Source organism: Triturus cristatus, chromosome 3_1, assembly GCF_964204655.1.
Source record: "Triturus cristatus chromosome 3_1, aTriCri1.1, whole genome shotgun sequence".
Taxonomy (NCBI): Eukaryota; Metazoa; Chordata; class Amphibia; order Caudata; family Salamandridae; genus Triturus; species Triturus cristatus.
The window spans coordinates 658,016,730-658,031,735 of record NC_140583.1 but is presented as its reverse complement, the minus strand read 5'-3'; the positions used below and the strand labels follow the sequence as shown (position 1 = coordinate 658,031,735).

General features: G+C 44.7%; 1 protein-coding gene across 1 annotated transcript in view; it reads left to right on the top strand.

Moving 5' to 3' along the window:
* RASGRF1 (Ras protein specific guanine nucleotide releasing factor 1) overlaps window positions 1–15,006 on the top strand; it is a 727,100-nt gene that overhangs the window by 185,955 nt on the left and 526,139 nt on the right. Inside the window, exon 3 of the mRNA XM_085644699.1 lies at window positions 3,131–3,278. Within this exon, the coding sequence (XP_085500825.1) occupies window positions 3,131–3,278 (148 nt within the window). The remainder of the gene's footprint in view (window positions 1–3,130; window positions 3,279–15,006) is intronic.

Genomic DNA, 15,006 nt, shown 5'->3' with positions numbered 1-15,006 from the left:
AAAGCTGTCCCACTGCCCAAACTATAAATAAAGCTGTCCCACTACCCAAACTCTAAATAATGCTATCCTGCTGCCCAAACACTAAAGAATGCTGTCCCACTGCCACAACTCTCAATAAAGATGTCCCGCTACCCAAACTCTAAATAATCCTATTCTGCTACCCAAACTCTAAATAATGCTGCCCCACTGCCCAAACTCTAAATATTTCTGTCCTGCTGCCCAAACTCTAAATAATGCTGTCCCACTGCCTAAACTCTAAATAAAGCTGTCCCGCTGCCAAAATTCTAAATAATGCTGTCCCTCTGCCCAAACTGTAAATAAAGCTGTTCCGCTGCCCAAACTCTACATAAAGCTGTTCCGCTGCCCAAACTCTAAATAATGCTATTCCGTTTCTCAAACTCTAAATAAAGCTTTCCCACTGCCCAAACTCTAAATAATGCTATCCCACTACCCAAACTGTAAATAAAGCTGTCCCGCTGCCCAAACTCTAAACAATGCTGTCCTGCTGCACAAACTGTAAATAGAGCTGTCCCACTGCACAAACTCTAAATAATGCTATCCTGCTGCCCAAACACTAAATAATACTGTCCCGCTGCCAAAGCTCTCAATCAAGATGTCCCGCTACCCAAACTCTAAATACTCCTATTCCGCTACCCAAACTCTAAATAATGCTGCCCCGCTGCCCAAACTCTAAATATTGCTGTCCCGCTGCCCAAACTCTAAATAAAGCTGTCCCGCTGCCCAAACTGTAAATAAAGCTGTCCCGCTGCCCAAATTCTTAATAATGTTGTCCCGCTGCCCAAACTCTAAATAAAGCTGTCTCGCTGTCCAAACTCTACATAAAGCTGTCCCGCTGCCCAAACTCAAAATAATGTTATTCAGTTTCTCAACTTCTAAATAAAGCTGTCCCACTGCCCAAACTCTAACTAATGCTATCCCACTACCCAAACTCTAAATAAAGCTGTCCCGCTGACTAAACTCCAAACAATGCTGTCCCACTGCCTAAACTGTAAATAAAGCTGTCACGCTGCCCAAACTCTAAATAATGCTGTCCCGCTGCCCAAACTCTAAATAAAGCTGTCCCGCTGCCCAAACTCTAAATAATGCTGTCCCACTACCCAAACTCTATATAATGCTATTTCGTTTCTCAAACTCTAATTGAAGCTGTCCTGCGACCCAAACTCTACATAATGCTATTCCGTTTCGCAAACTCTAAATGAAGCTGCCCTGCTGCCCTAACTCTAAATAAAGCTGTCCCACTGCCCTAACTCTAAATAAAGCTGTCCCGCTGCCCAAACTCTAAATAAAGCTGTCCCGCTTCCCAAACTCTTAACAATGCTGTCCTGCTGCGCAAAATCTCTAAATAATGCTGCCACGCTGCTCAAATACTAAATAATGCTGCCCCACTGCCCACACTCTAAACAGTGCTGTCCCGCTGATAAAACTCTAAATAATGCTGTCCCGCGATCCAAACTCTAAATAATGCCTATAGTGTCTTCAAAATTTTTACCAGAAAACAGCCACTATAAGACATGTGACAAACATATGTCGGTGATCAGCCAAGACAGTGGAAAAACGGGGAAATTTCCCTGGTGCTTGGTTATACCTTTTAATAATCTTGGCTTTGTTATACCATTTAATAATCTTGGCCGTGTGAGATAAAATCAAATAAAGATGGATTGTGTTGACTTTTAGATCAGATCGGAGTTAAAACTGAAATCATGTTTCTGACTGAGGAAATCTATATCGACAGAACATAATAGCAACAATACCCAATTTGATGACTGTTAAGATAATTTTTCTACTCGAGGCACAGTCACAAATTCATAAAATTCTGAGCCTGAGCAGCATATGGATGGTGATGTTTGCCCTGGAGTGCTGGTAAGCCTCAGAGGATCAGAGAAGCACGAGCAGTGGGTGTTGCCTACGTCTTAATCTGATGGGAATGAGTGATGTTGCCATGGAGTCGTGTGACGCCATGGATTTATTGTGATGTCACGGAGTGAGTGTTCTGCATGTGTGGGTTGGACCTCCGGCTGCACTTGCGCCTGTGCGGACCCACACGCCACACCTGGTTGGTGGTGCTTAGAGTTTGCTAAAAGAAGCCATGACGGAGGGTGGGTGAGACCAATGAAAACTGGACACAGGTAAGAGTCTAAATAAAGGGAGACAATACGACGGGATTAAGGGGAAGAGAGTGAAAGAGTTTAGAGGAGATTAGAAAGTGCAGTTACAACGGAGCTAGCCGAGAAGACCAAGAAACAGTGGCGTAGCTTGGTCAGTAAGATATTTTTTTTTGGGGGGGGGGGGGATTTCCCAACATTCACGCTGGCATGTAATGTTAAAATATAAGCAGGGCGCGTGAAAGGTGCGTAAGTGTTAGTGGAAAGGGAGACGAACGCGGAACAGGGATAGTAAGTGAAAGAAAACACAATCTTTTGTAAAAAAAATAAATAATAATAAGTTTTAGTACTTTCAAAAGAGATGAGTGTGTGTGTGTTTTTGTCAGTGTGTGTGCATGCAAAAATCCCAGGTGAAATCCGACAGACAGCTCACCATACCTGAGTGAAAGCACCTGTAACCAACTTTTCATCAGAAATTAAATTTCTTGGGGGGAGGGTGTAAAAGCTCATTCCCACCGTCCCCCAAAATACGCCCCTGCCAAGAAAATACAAGAATAAAGAGAGGGAGAGTATCGTACATGGGGTGGAGATTGTGTGGGGACTGAAGATGAGAGTGAGGGAGACTGAACCTCGAGGCCTTAGAGGTAGTGAGACTGGAGAGAGATTTTAATGGCCTTGCTTAGTGTGGTAGCTGAGAGGCCCGTGAAGGGCAGAGTTAGTTACCCGACATGCAGTCGAAATTAGTTGATGGCCCCATGGACTGGTGAATGATACTGTGAGGCCCTATAGGGAAAGACTCAACACCCTCTGGGGGCATTATCTGAGACGTCTCGGTGAGGAGGACTGCAAGGGAGAGGCCATGAAAGGGGAGATCTAATAAGACCATACCAAGGGAAGAGTGGGATGGAAAATGCGAGAGCCTCCTGAGTAGGAACATTAGAGGCCCCCAGGGCATAGATAACCGAGCCGGGTCGGGACCCGCTACTCAACCTGTTCCTCTCTTACAGCTACAGGGACCTGGCCACCGAGCACGAGACTCTGAAGCAGAAATACCTGCATCTGCTCCAGATCGTGGAGACGGAGAAGACGGTCGCTAAGCAACTGCGGCAGCAGATCGAGGATGGCGAGATCGAGGTGGAGCGCCTGAAATCCGAGGTAACTGCGCACTGCGAGGAACCGGAAGCTACAAGTGCAATGAGATGGCGCCAGAGCTCGCTCTCTGCCTAGTTCTAGTCATAATTTGTCGGTAAAGTGCAAAACACCTGTCAGAGAAAATTGCATATCAGGATGAGAAATCACACTAGAATGCGCATTACTGTGGATTTGCACGAACATGTAACAAGCTGTATATACTTATAGGAGCAACCACGTCACTGCAGTCTGTGTGGTATCGTGGAGTGCATCATCACGAGGGGATACAGAGGCCAGCGAGCTTAGGGTGCGACACAGACAGGGGCGTAGAAGAAACTAATCTTCTGGGGGGGGGAAACAGAGACAGTCTTGGGGGCTTTCGATTGACCCTATACAAAATACCCATGGTCCGCGAGCTGCAGATTCTAATAAAATAATACAATCACATATTTTTGAAGTGAAATATGAAGGCAGACATGTAATCACAGTGTACAAGTACGTTTTATTGTCATTTACAATTATTTACATTCTGCACAATAATTAGGGGTTCTGGGTGTTAAGGGATTTAAAGGGGCTTTAGGGTTCATATTTGGTTTAAGAAAGGGGATAGTAAGTACAGTAAAGGTGTTTTTAGCATTCAGGTTTGGGTAAGGTTACCCAATAGTAAGGGCTTCAGGGTTCAGTGGTAAATGGTGGTAAGGGGTTTTTAAGCTTCAGGTCTAGGTAGAAGTAAAGGGGGATAAGGATTTTTAGGGTTCATGAGGGTAAAAGTAAAATGAGGTATTTTGTTTGGGTGCAGGAGAGAAAAGTGGTGAAAGGGGAATGGGATTGAAATAAAAAGGTGGGATTTGGGGTTGTTAACCCCACCCCCCTCCCCCCAAAAAGAAAGGAAAAAAACTGAAAGAAAAGAACAATGGAGTTGGCCGTGCTGACATGGTAACTAACAAGGTCCTTCAGGTTTACAACAGATGATAGCAACGAGCGCTTATCTTGCTGTCACATCTTGTCAGAGGTGGATGCTTTGGTCATTGCACTGTGGAAGGTTGATGCCGCATTCCCTAAAGCAATCAGCCTGACGTCCTTTGTCCCCTTTTGCAGCACTCCTTTTTAATAAAATGAGGCTGGAGTTATTCATAAAGCTCCCTCCATCACCTCACTTGTTGTTCAGGCTCCTGCACCCATCCTCTCCTGGGGACAGGCACCACCAGGGCTGCAGCTTCCTTGTTGCCACGCGGGCTCAAATTCAAGTTGAAGGTTGGGTAGTGCTGAAAAGTGGCTAGGCGCCAGATGAGCCTTGGCTGGCCTTCCAGCCGGCGCGTGGTGCATGAAGATCACGGTCCCCCTCAATAGCCTGGGCCGAATCTAGACAGTAAAAGCAGGTTTCTCCTCCTGTCCCTTTGTTCCCACAGATGCAAACTGCAAGCAGCTGATCTGTAACCGGATGCTTTGAAGGTGCTCAGTGGGCGGGTGCAGGTCAGCGGGTCAAGTGCACTGCCTTTCTAGGTAAAGCTTTCACCTGCTAATGGCCGTTTGATTGAAGGAGATATGAGTGGGAAAATTCTTCTGTCTTCTGTATCCCCCCCCCACTTATGATCCCCGTGTCCCACTCACTCCAAAATCTGGGGGGAATAAATCCCCCACGTCCCCCAAACTTACTACGCCCATGGACACAGAGCTTGTGAAACAAGGCGGGACTGCTATCATGCAGCATAGGGTCGAGATGGTGCTCGTGCAAAGTGCGTGTGACGGGCATAGGTACATGTTCGTGCAAGGGTCAGGAGGCCCACACTGACTTCACGCCATGTCCCCTCTCGGGCCGCGCAGGCATTTGGAAGACGCAGACTTTATGCCATTATGTCCATGTCGGGGGTTGGGGTCAGAAGGTTTTAAACTTTATATCTTGTCTCTCGTAATGCCCATATGGAGATATAGATATATATAAATGAAAAAAAAACTATTGTCAAAACTTAGTTATAGTTAGGAAAGCTTTATTTATTATTTCTATACAAACCAAACATAAACTACACAAACGTTAGAAATTCTAAAGTTATAGTTATACCTTGAATTTATTATGTATGCACCACCTTCAAATTACTATAACTCACATACCTCCATACACACTACCGGCAACTCACTAGCCACACTTCATTAACGATAACTCACGCCTTCTCCATGTACTGTTTATACCCTTTCAACTCATAGTATGTTAAATTATAGCATTCCTAACAAGACTTATAACGTGTAATGAAATAATTTATGAAACACTGTGGTAGCTAGAGTGGTGAGGTATAGTTATTGTAGTGTGACTAGCGAGTTGCCAACAGTGTGTAAAGAGGTCTGCAAGTTATAAATTTAGGGTATAACTATCACGTTAGAATTTCAAATGTTTGTGTAGTTTAAGTTTGGATTGCATAGGAAGAATACAACAAGTTGTTTTAACTACAACTGAGCTTTAACCATTGTTTTTTTCTTTGAATTTCAATGTTTTTTAGTTTGGAAAAAAAAGATGTTTCAAATCGTAGAGCGGCGTGTCGTTGAGTGTAGTGTCATTAAGTGGAGGGTCTTAGAGTACAGTGTCGTAGAGAGTAGTGTCGTACAATGAAGTAGAGTAGAGAGGCGTACAGTGGACTGGGGTAGAGTGGAATAGCATACAATGAAGTAGGGTACAGTCGAATGTCGTACAGTGGAATAGCGTACAGTGGAGTGGCATACAGTAGAGTGGCGATGAGTGGAGTGGTGGAGAGTTGAGTGGCATAGAGTGGAGTGGCCTAGAGTGGAATGGCAGGCAATGGAATAGCTTAGAGTGGAGTGGATTGGCGTAGATTGGAGAGGCATAGATTGGAGCAGCATAGAGTGGAATAATGTAGAGTGGAGTGGCATACAGTGGAGTGGCATACAGTAGAGTGGCACACAGTGGAGTGTTGTTGCCATAATTCTGAGAAAAATTCACCAGGATATGTGAATATGTTTCAAGAAGATTCTTTATTCTCAAAGAGGAAGATCTCATTCATCCGTCACCAAGCTTCTCTTTGAGCAACTGTCATACCCTTCGCCACTCTCAACGGAACCTCTGCATGACATCACTCATGACATAAACAGTGTTCTAACTTTACATAGATACTCAGCTACCACACACCTCCCTTCCTTAATGAACACAGCTAAATAACCGAGTGAAACAAAGCAAAAAGGAAAACATAAACATAACGTCCAAAAACTAATTACACAAGAAAAACTATGGTTGAGCACCTATGCAGACATAAAATCTTATTAACATGGTCTTTCAACCAGCCAGTTCCCGGCTCATGCAAACCTGATCGAAATGTTATGTCATTAAACATAGTCTTTCAAATAACCAGGTTTCTTCACAGTTCTATAATATGTATTTGTTTCCACTCGTTTCCAATTTCCTATTGATTTGTTTGATTTGATTTAAAAAGAGATTTGTAGAGCGCACCTATACTCCAAAGAGCGTCCCGGAGCTAAATGCAAGGCTACCTGCCACAGCGCTGATCATCCTATTAAGCCTATTGAAAGAGCCAGGTTTTTAGTTTTTTCTTGAAGATGTATAGCTCAGAAATGGAACAGAGATCCAGGGGCAGGTTGTTCCAGGCCATCGACCCAAGGTAAGAGAAGTATCTGCCATCGGTCCATGCGCGGCGGATTTTAGGAATTCTGGCTAAATAAGCATTAACTGACCATAAATTCCTGGGAGGGTCATAGGCACAAATCTTCCTCCTCAGATATGCCTCTTCTTTATCATGTAGAGCTTTATGAGCCAGGACCAGAGTTTTAAAAATAATCTTCTTTTTGATAGGAGCTAGTAAAGCACTTACAAACGCGGGGTCATATGGGTTCTTGGGGCGAGGTTGAGAAGAGTTCTAGCCGCTACATTCTGCACCACTTTCAGTCTATTCAGAGGCTTTCTGGAAGACCCACGTATAGTGCATTTCCATAATTACATCCGGAAGTGATCAGAGCTTGGATCACCATTTTCTAGTATCGACAGACAGAAGAGGTAAGATTTTTTTCAAGGAGCATAACAGCCCAAAACAGGAACCAACCAGTGCCTGAATTTGAGGTTGGAAAGAAAGGGCACAGTCATTTTTTATTCCTAAATTCTGTACTGCGCTCAGTTGAGGACCATGGGGAACGAGGGGGGTATGGGCACCCTTAGGCCAAAAATCAAGTGAAGTGGGATCAAAATACACAATCTCTGTTTTTTCAGGGTTACATTTTAATTGGTTGGTGGAAAGCTAGTTGAACACAATGGAGAGGTACGTTTTAATAGCTCCTCTATCAAGCTCTTCACCCTTTTCACATGTGAAAAGCAACTGGGTGTTGTTGGCATATGATGTTACCTTCAACCACAATGTCTCAGCTAAAGCAGCCAAGGGTTTGAGATACGCATTGAATAAGGTCGGGCTTAATGCCGAACCTTGAGGCACTCCAACTGCCAATTCACAAATTGGGAATGAAAACAGAGGAGTCCAAACTTCTTGACTTCTATTATTCAAAAAGGAAGTCAGACACTTCAGGGCAAGGCCTCCAATCCCAATGGCTTGTAGACAAGCCAGCAGTCTCACACGGGGGACCGTATCAAAGGCCACCAATAAATCCAACATACTCAGGATGGCCTTACCCCCTTTATTTAGAGTGCCCTTGATGTACCCCCTCTGGCAGGGCTGTTTCCGTACTTCAGTTGGTTCTGAAACCTGACTGACTTGGATACAGAAGGCTGTTACTTTCGAGGTAACCCAAGATGTGGGAGTTCGCAAATGTTTCTAAAACTTTCAAGAAAGCAGGAAGAAGAGAGATTGGTCTATAATTAGCTTAGACTTTAGGTTCAGCTGTGGATTTTTTGAGTAGAGGCAAGATTTTAGCGTGTTTTCATTGAACTGGCACCGTTGCAGAAGACAGTGATGCATTCAGAACTTTATTCTTAATGGGGTTAATAACATGAGCCTCTTTAGCAAGCATCCTGGGTGGACCCTGATTTAAGACAATTAATGATCACCAGAGATTCATCCATGGAAATAGATGGGAAGTTGGAAAGAAAAGACATCTCAGAAGAGGGTCTGCTAGAATATACCACCTCAAAAGGAGTATCGGCAGCCTGTGAGTCATTCAGCAGGCTAGATTGGATAGTGGTGACTTTGTCATGAAAATACATGGCCAGCAGGTCACACCATTCAGGTGTGGATTGTAGGTGTCTGGTGAAGGCATATGGATTCATAAATGTTTTTACAATGTTGAAAATATCTTTGGAATTTTTTGCCTGACTGTTCAATCCTAGCCTCAAAGAAAGCTTTTTTATCCAGGAGGACCTGTGAATAATAGTATTTTAATGCTAACTTATAGGTATATCTGTCATCCAGACGATAGTTTTTCCGCCATTTCCTCTCAAGATGTTTTCAATTCTTTTTGACAATCCTAAGAGTCTTATTGAACCAAGGCGCTGACTGTTTGGTTCTAAGGATCTAAGTGCAGAGACTGGAGCCAAGTAATTAATAGTATTAATAATCCAGTCATCCTTGCGCTCCACATCCAATTCAGGATCCCCAGAAAGAGAAGGGGGATCTGTTTCCAAGAAGGGCACAGGTCTGACAGAAGAATTTTGTGGAAGGCACTAGACATGATCCGGGTTTCTTCTGATGAAGCTGATTATGGTTAGATTTTAGCCATTTGAACTGAATTAGATGGTGATCTGACCATACTAATGGTAAAGAACCCTACTAATGGTAAGGGCTCAAACGGTCCAATCTTTACATTACATTGACACACCACCACCTACCTCCTCATTGTTGGAAGTGCTTAACTTCCCTTTAAATAACACAACTCTGTTAAGAGTCTATATATCCAATGGTCCTGGGTCTTGACAACATTGTTACATTTCTTAATGACTTTTACTGGCTTAGAGAAGTTTTGCCCCTCACCACCCCTTGCAGGGCATTTAGGGCCAGATGTACAATTGTTTTTTGTGGCCGCAAACAGGAGATCGGCCCGTTTGCGACCGCAAAAATGGTTCCAGGCATGTATAAATGCTATTCTGCGAGTTACTGAACGCAAAATAGCATTTGCGACTCTCGCTATTAGGAAGGGGCGTCCCTTCCTAATAGCGAGTCACCATGCCATGTACTGTTGTTTTGCGACCACCTTTGCGATCGCAAAACACTCGCCGTTTACCACCTACTTCAAGTAGATGGTAAGCCACTCGCAATCGGGAAGGGGTCCCTAGGGTAGCCCTTTCCCTTTGTGAGTGTGTACGTAAATATTTATTAAGAGCAGGCAGTGATCCAAGGGACCACAGCCTGCCCTTAAAACATTAAACTGAAAAGTTAAAATTTTTAAATGCATCCCGTTTTCCTTTAAGGAAAAAGGGCTGCATTTAAAAAAAGACCTGCTTTATTGAAAAAGCAGTCCCAGACATTGTGGTCTGCTGACCCCAGCAGGCCACCATCCCTGGGAGTGCTAGCCATTCCCAATGGGGTCGCAAATTGCGCTTGCCTCATGAATATTGATAAAGGCATGCAATTTGCGACCCCATTGGGAATCGCAAACAGTGTCTGAGACACTGTTGTACATTGCATTTTGCGACTTGCAAATTGTGTGTCGCAAAGCGACACAATTTGCGTGTCACAAAATGCAAGCGTCGTACATCTGGCCCTCAATCACTACCAAATCTCCTACTGCAGCCGCAGTTTTCTTTACAGCTTTCCTTTCATTGAAACATTTATTCCTGTTACTTATCTTTTCTCCTTCTCTTTCTCACCAATCTTGCTCAATCTTACTCTTTCCTAACTTAAACGCATACTTGTTAACCCAAAGTGGTTCTACTAAGGTGTTGGGATGCCTTCTTTAAAGCAGTTCAAAAATATTTTTTTCCCTCGCGCTATGAGGTGTGAATCTGTACCTTTGAATTGTCTTTTCCACTGCTTTTCTCCAATTCAAAGCATTTGACTTTGCTAACATTATGGGTTGCTTGAGAACATTATTCAACCTCTCAAGCATACCATTCATCTCTGGGTGGTAAATCGCACATTTGTTGTGTCTTATACCTCTTTTCTCAAGAAATTCCTCCATTTCCTTGGACACCAACTGAACTCCATTGCCTGTGAGTAATGTGTCGGGATATCCTTCCCTTGCCGTGAGCTCTCTTAAAAAATGTGTTATATGTCTAGTTTTTTAAAATAACATTTCTGTGCATACTTTACATACAGTGTGCTTATCACTGTCAAAAAGGCAGTAAGAACATTTCCAGATGAATATGTCACTGCACTTTAAAGCTGGATTGTTTGCCTAGTAGTGTACGCATCACAGCACCACACAACAAAGACACACTTAAATAATGAAAGCGTGCGTGCCACTGTACCTTGATGTAGAAAACACCACACACTCTCTAAACTCAGCGTGCGTATCACTATAAAAATATATAATGACACGCTTAAATGATGAAAGTGTGTGTGCCACTGTAAACAGAAGGTTGACGCTTTAGATGCGACTGAGACTTCTGTGACGCAGTAACGTATAGCCAGGTGCAACTTGAAGTAAGTGTGCGCGTCAATGCAGATAATTAAACACCAAATACACACCTCAATGAAACAAATGCGCGTGCCTCTGTATCCTGAAGGTCAACGCTCCAGCTGTTTTTCCGCTTAAAACTGCTGACCCGCGCAGTGATATACTCACAGGAATCAACTTCCTCCCGTTGCCTCCATCCTGGGCAAACACAAAGGTAAACCAGTGCTTCAGCACAGCTGTACGGCAGTACTACAAGCTATACCAACGTTCGAAGCTGATGGAGGTGCACACCCCAAGAGACACACGCTGCGCACAAAGAAGTACATGTCATAGTAACCTTGCTTACAAGTATGGTGCGTGTGTGACACCAAGTTTAAATTGATATGACAAAGGTGCCTCACACATGCAAGGGTTGCGCTGTAATATGCACGTGAGGAGGGCCGTTGTTGAACTCTGATATGCGCTTGAGCAAGGCTGTTGGGCTCCCAGATTGAATAAAAAGAGTAGTTTATGTCTCAACAAAAGAAACTCAGTGGCATGTGAATATTGAGATACTAGCAAAGACCTACAAAAGTTATACATGACCAGATGGCAACGCACTTTCCATAGTATCTCCCTCCTCAAACGCCAACTGCCCTCCAAAAACACCATAAGGTGGCGAAAAACTAAAGAAAGTCCATTCGTCGCTCACACACAAACACGACTAATCTCACCAAGTTTCAGAGAGTAAAATCATCAGGTCCTCTGTAACTGCTGCATAAGCAAGCAGCATTTTCCAACCCCTCAGAAATGTCCTCTCAGGTGTGTTGAGATCTTCCTCATCCTGCCGACTACGCCATTGTGATAACTCTGAGGTAAATTCACCAGGATACGTGAATATTGTTCAAGAGGAAGATCTCATCCATCCATCACAAAGCGTTTCCATGAGCAAATGACATTTCCTTTACCACTCTCTATGTGACATCAATCATGACATACATAGTGTTCTAACATTACATAGCTACTCAGCTACAACATGCGTACACTGGAATAGCGTAGAGTGGAGTGGCGTAGAGTGGAGGGACCTAGAGTGGAATTGCATAGAGTGGAGAGGCGTGGCGTGGAGTGGCGTAGAGTGGAGTGGCGCAGAGTGGAATACCGTACAATGGAGTGCATAAAGTGAAGTGGCGTAGAGTGGAGTGGCATACAGTGGAGTAGCCCTACAGTGGAATAGCACAAAGTGGAGTGGCATTGAGTGGACTGGCTTACAGTGGATTGGTGTAGAGTGTAATAGTGTGGAATGGTGTGTCGTAGAGTGGAGTGGCTTTTCAAACAGTGGAGTCAGGTGTCATAGACTGCAGTTTCGTCCAGTGGCATAGAGTAGGATAAAGTGTCGTACAGTTGAGAAGAGTGGAGTGGTATAGTGTAGACTGGAGTAAAGTGTTGTAGAGTGGAGTGGCATGTAGAGTAGCATGGAGTACACTGCATTAACGAAGAGTCAAGTAAAGTGTCATAAACTGAGGGGCGGATTGTAGAATGAAGTGGCATCCAGTGGAGTGACATAGACCGGAGTGGCATATATTCGAGAATCGTGTTGTACAGAGGCGTGGCGTAGAGTAGAATACCGTAGAGTGGAGTGGTGTACAGTAGAGTGGCATACAGTGGAATAGCGTAGAGTGGTGTGGCGTACAATGGAATAGCGTAGAGTGGAGTGGCATACAGTGGAGTGGTGTTGACTGGATTGACGTAGAGGGGAGTGGTATAGAGTGGAATAGCGTAGAATGGATTTGCATAGAGTGGAGTTGCATAAAGTGGAATAGCGTAGAGGGGAGTGGCGTAGACTGTAGTGGTGTGCAATGGAATACCGTAGAGTCGAGCAGAGTGGTATAGAGTAGAGTGGCTTACAGTGGAATACCGTAGAGTGGAGTGGCGTTCAGTCAAATAGCATATTGTGGAGTGACATAGAGGGGAGAGGTGTATAGTTGAGACGTGTGTTTTAGAGTAGAGTGGAGTGGTGGAGAGTGGAGTGGAAAGTCTTAGAGTACAGTGGAGTGGAGTGGTGTACAGTGGAGTGGTGTGGATGTGGGTGGCATAGAGTCGAGTAGCATGTCATAGAGTGGATTGGAGTGGAGTAGAGTTGAATAGCATAGAATGGAGTGTCGTACAGTGGAGTGGTGTACAATGTATTAGCATAGAGTGAAGTGGTGTAGAGTGAAGTAGAGTGGCATACAATGGAATAGCATAGAGTGGAGTACCGTAGAGTGGAGTGCATAGATTGGTGTGGTGTATAGTGAAATAGCTTAGAGTACAGTGGCATATAGTGGAGTGGCATAGACTGGAGTGGCGTACAGTGCAGTGGCATAGAGTGGGATGGTGTACAGTCGAGTGGCGTACAGTCGAGTGGCGCATACTGGAGTGACGTACTGTGGAACAGCATTCAGTGGAGTGGCGTAGAGTCGAGTGGTGGAGAGTGGAGTGTCATAGAGTGTATTAGCATAGAGTGGAGAGGTGTACAGTGAAGTTGCATACAGTGGAATAGCGTAGAGTGTAGTGGCATACATTGGAATGCCTTAGAGAGGAGTGGCGTACAGTGGAATACCGAAGGATGGATTGGTGTACAGTCGAATAGTGGAGTGACATAGCCTGGAGTGGCGTACAGTGGAGTAGTGTGTCTTAGAGTAGAGAGGAGTGGTGTGTCGTAGAGTACAGTGTAGTGGCATACAGTGGAGTGGAGTGGAGTAGACTGGAGTGCATAGAGTAGAGTAGCATGTCATAGAGTAAAGTGAGGTGGCATAGAATGGACTAGCGTAGAGTGGAGTGCCGTAGAGTGGAATGGCATACAGTGGAATAGCGAGAGTGGAGTGGCATACAGTAGCTTGAAGAAGAGTTGAGTGGCATACGGTGGAATAGCATAGAGTGGAGTGGTGTAGAGTGGAGTGCAGTGGCATACAGTGGAACAGCATAGAGTGGAATGGCGTAGACTGGAGTGCTGTAGAGTGGAGTGGCATAGATTGCAGTAGAGTGAAGTGGTGTACATTGGAGTGGCATAGAGGGGAACACTGTACAGTAGATTGTGTAGATTGCAGTGGCGAACAGTCAATTGACATGTCATATAGTAGAGTGGAGTGGCGTACAGTGGGGTAGCATAGACTGGAGTGCCATAGAGTCGAGTAGTGTGTTGTACAGTAGAGTGGAGTGCTGTAGAGTGGAATATTGTAGAGTGGCATAGAGTGGAGTGGCGTACAATGGAATACTGTATAGTGGAGTGCATGGAGTAGAGTGTAATACAGTGGAGTGGCATGTCGTAGAGTAGAGTGCAATAGTGTACAGTGGAGTGGCATAGAGTAAAGTAGTGTGTCGTACTGTAGAACGGGGTAGAGTGGAGTGGCATAGAATGGGCTAGCATAGAGTGGAGTGCCGTAGAGTGGAATGGCATGGTGAGCAAAAAAACGATGGATCTCTGTACTGGGGTGAATGTATGACATTGTTCTGCATTCTGTCCATCAATTGTTGTTTTTGCATTTGTCACCCCGAGTGGGAGGGGTATGCCCAGACGTGGGTCCCGTGCTCTCGATGCCACTGGAATCAAGCTATCCTGGCTGAAGAGGGGTGAAACCCCGAAACCGGTCCTAGGATGTTTGTTTCCAGTCCAGGGAGGACCTGGCTTGGCAGTTCGGGCTGCGCTGTTCCCATGAGGCACAGGGTCAAGACTGATTTGCATATGGCTGGGTTCAAACTGGAATGGCATGATGAGCAAAAAAACGATGGATTTAGGCCCAGATCTCTGTACTGGGGTGAATCTATGACATTGTTCTGCATTCTGTCCATCAATTGTTGTTTTTGCATTTGTAGAGTGGAATGGCATACAGCGGAATAGCAAGAGTGGAGTGGCGTACAGTGTATTGATGTAGAGTTCAGTGGAATAGCATAGAGTGGAGTGGAGTGGGATACAATGGAACAGCATAGAGTGCCATGGCGTAGACTGGAGTGGTGTAGAGTGGAGTGGCAATGATTGCAGTAGAGTGGAGTGGTGTACATTGGAGTGGCATAGAGTGGAGTGGCGTAGAGTGGAACACTGTACAGTAGAGTGCTTAGATTGCAGTGGCGAACAGTGGATTGGCATGTCATACAGTAGAGTGGAGTGGCATACAGTGGGGTAACATCGTACAGTAGAGTGGAGTGCCTTAGAGTGGAATATTGTAGAGTGGCATAGAGTGGAGTGGAGTACAATGGAATACTGTATAGTGGAGTGCAT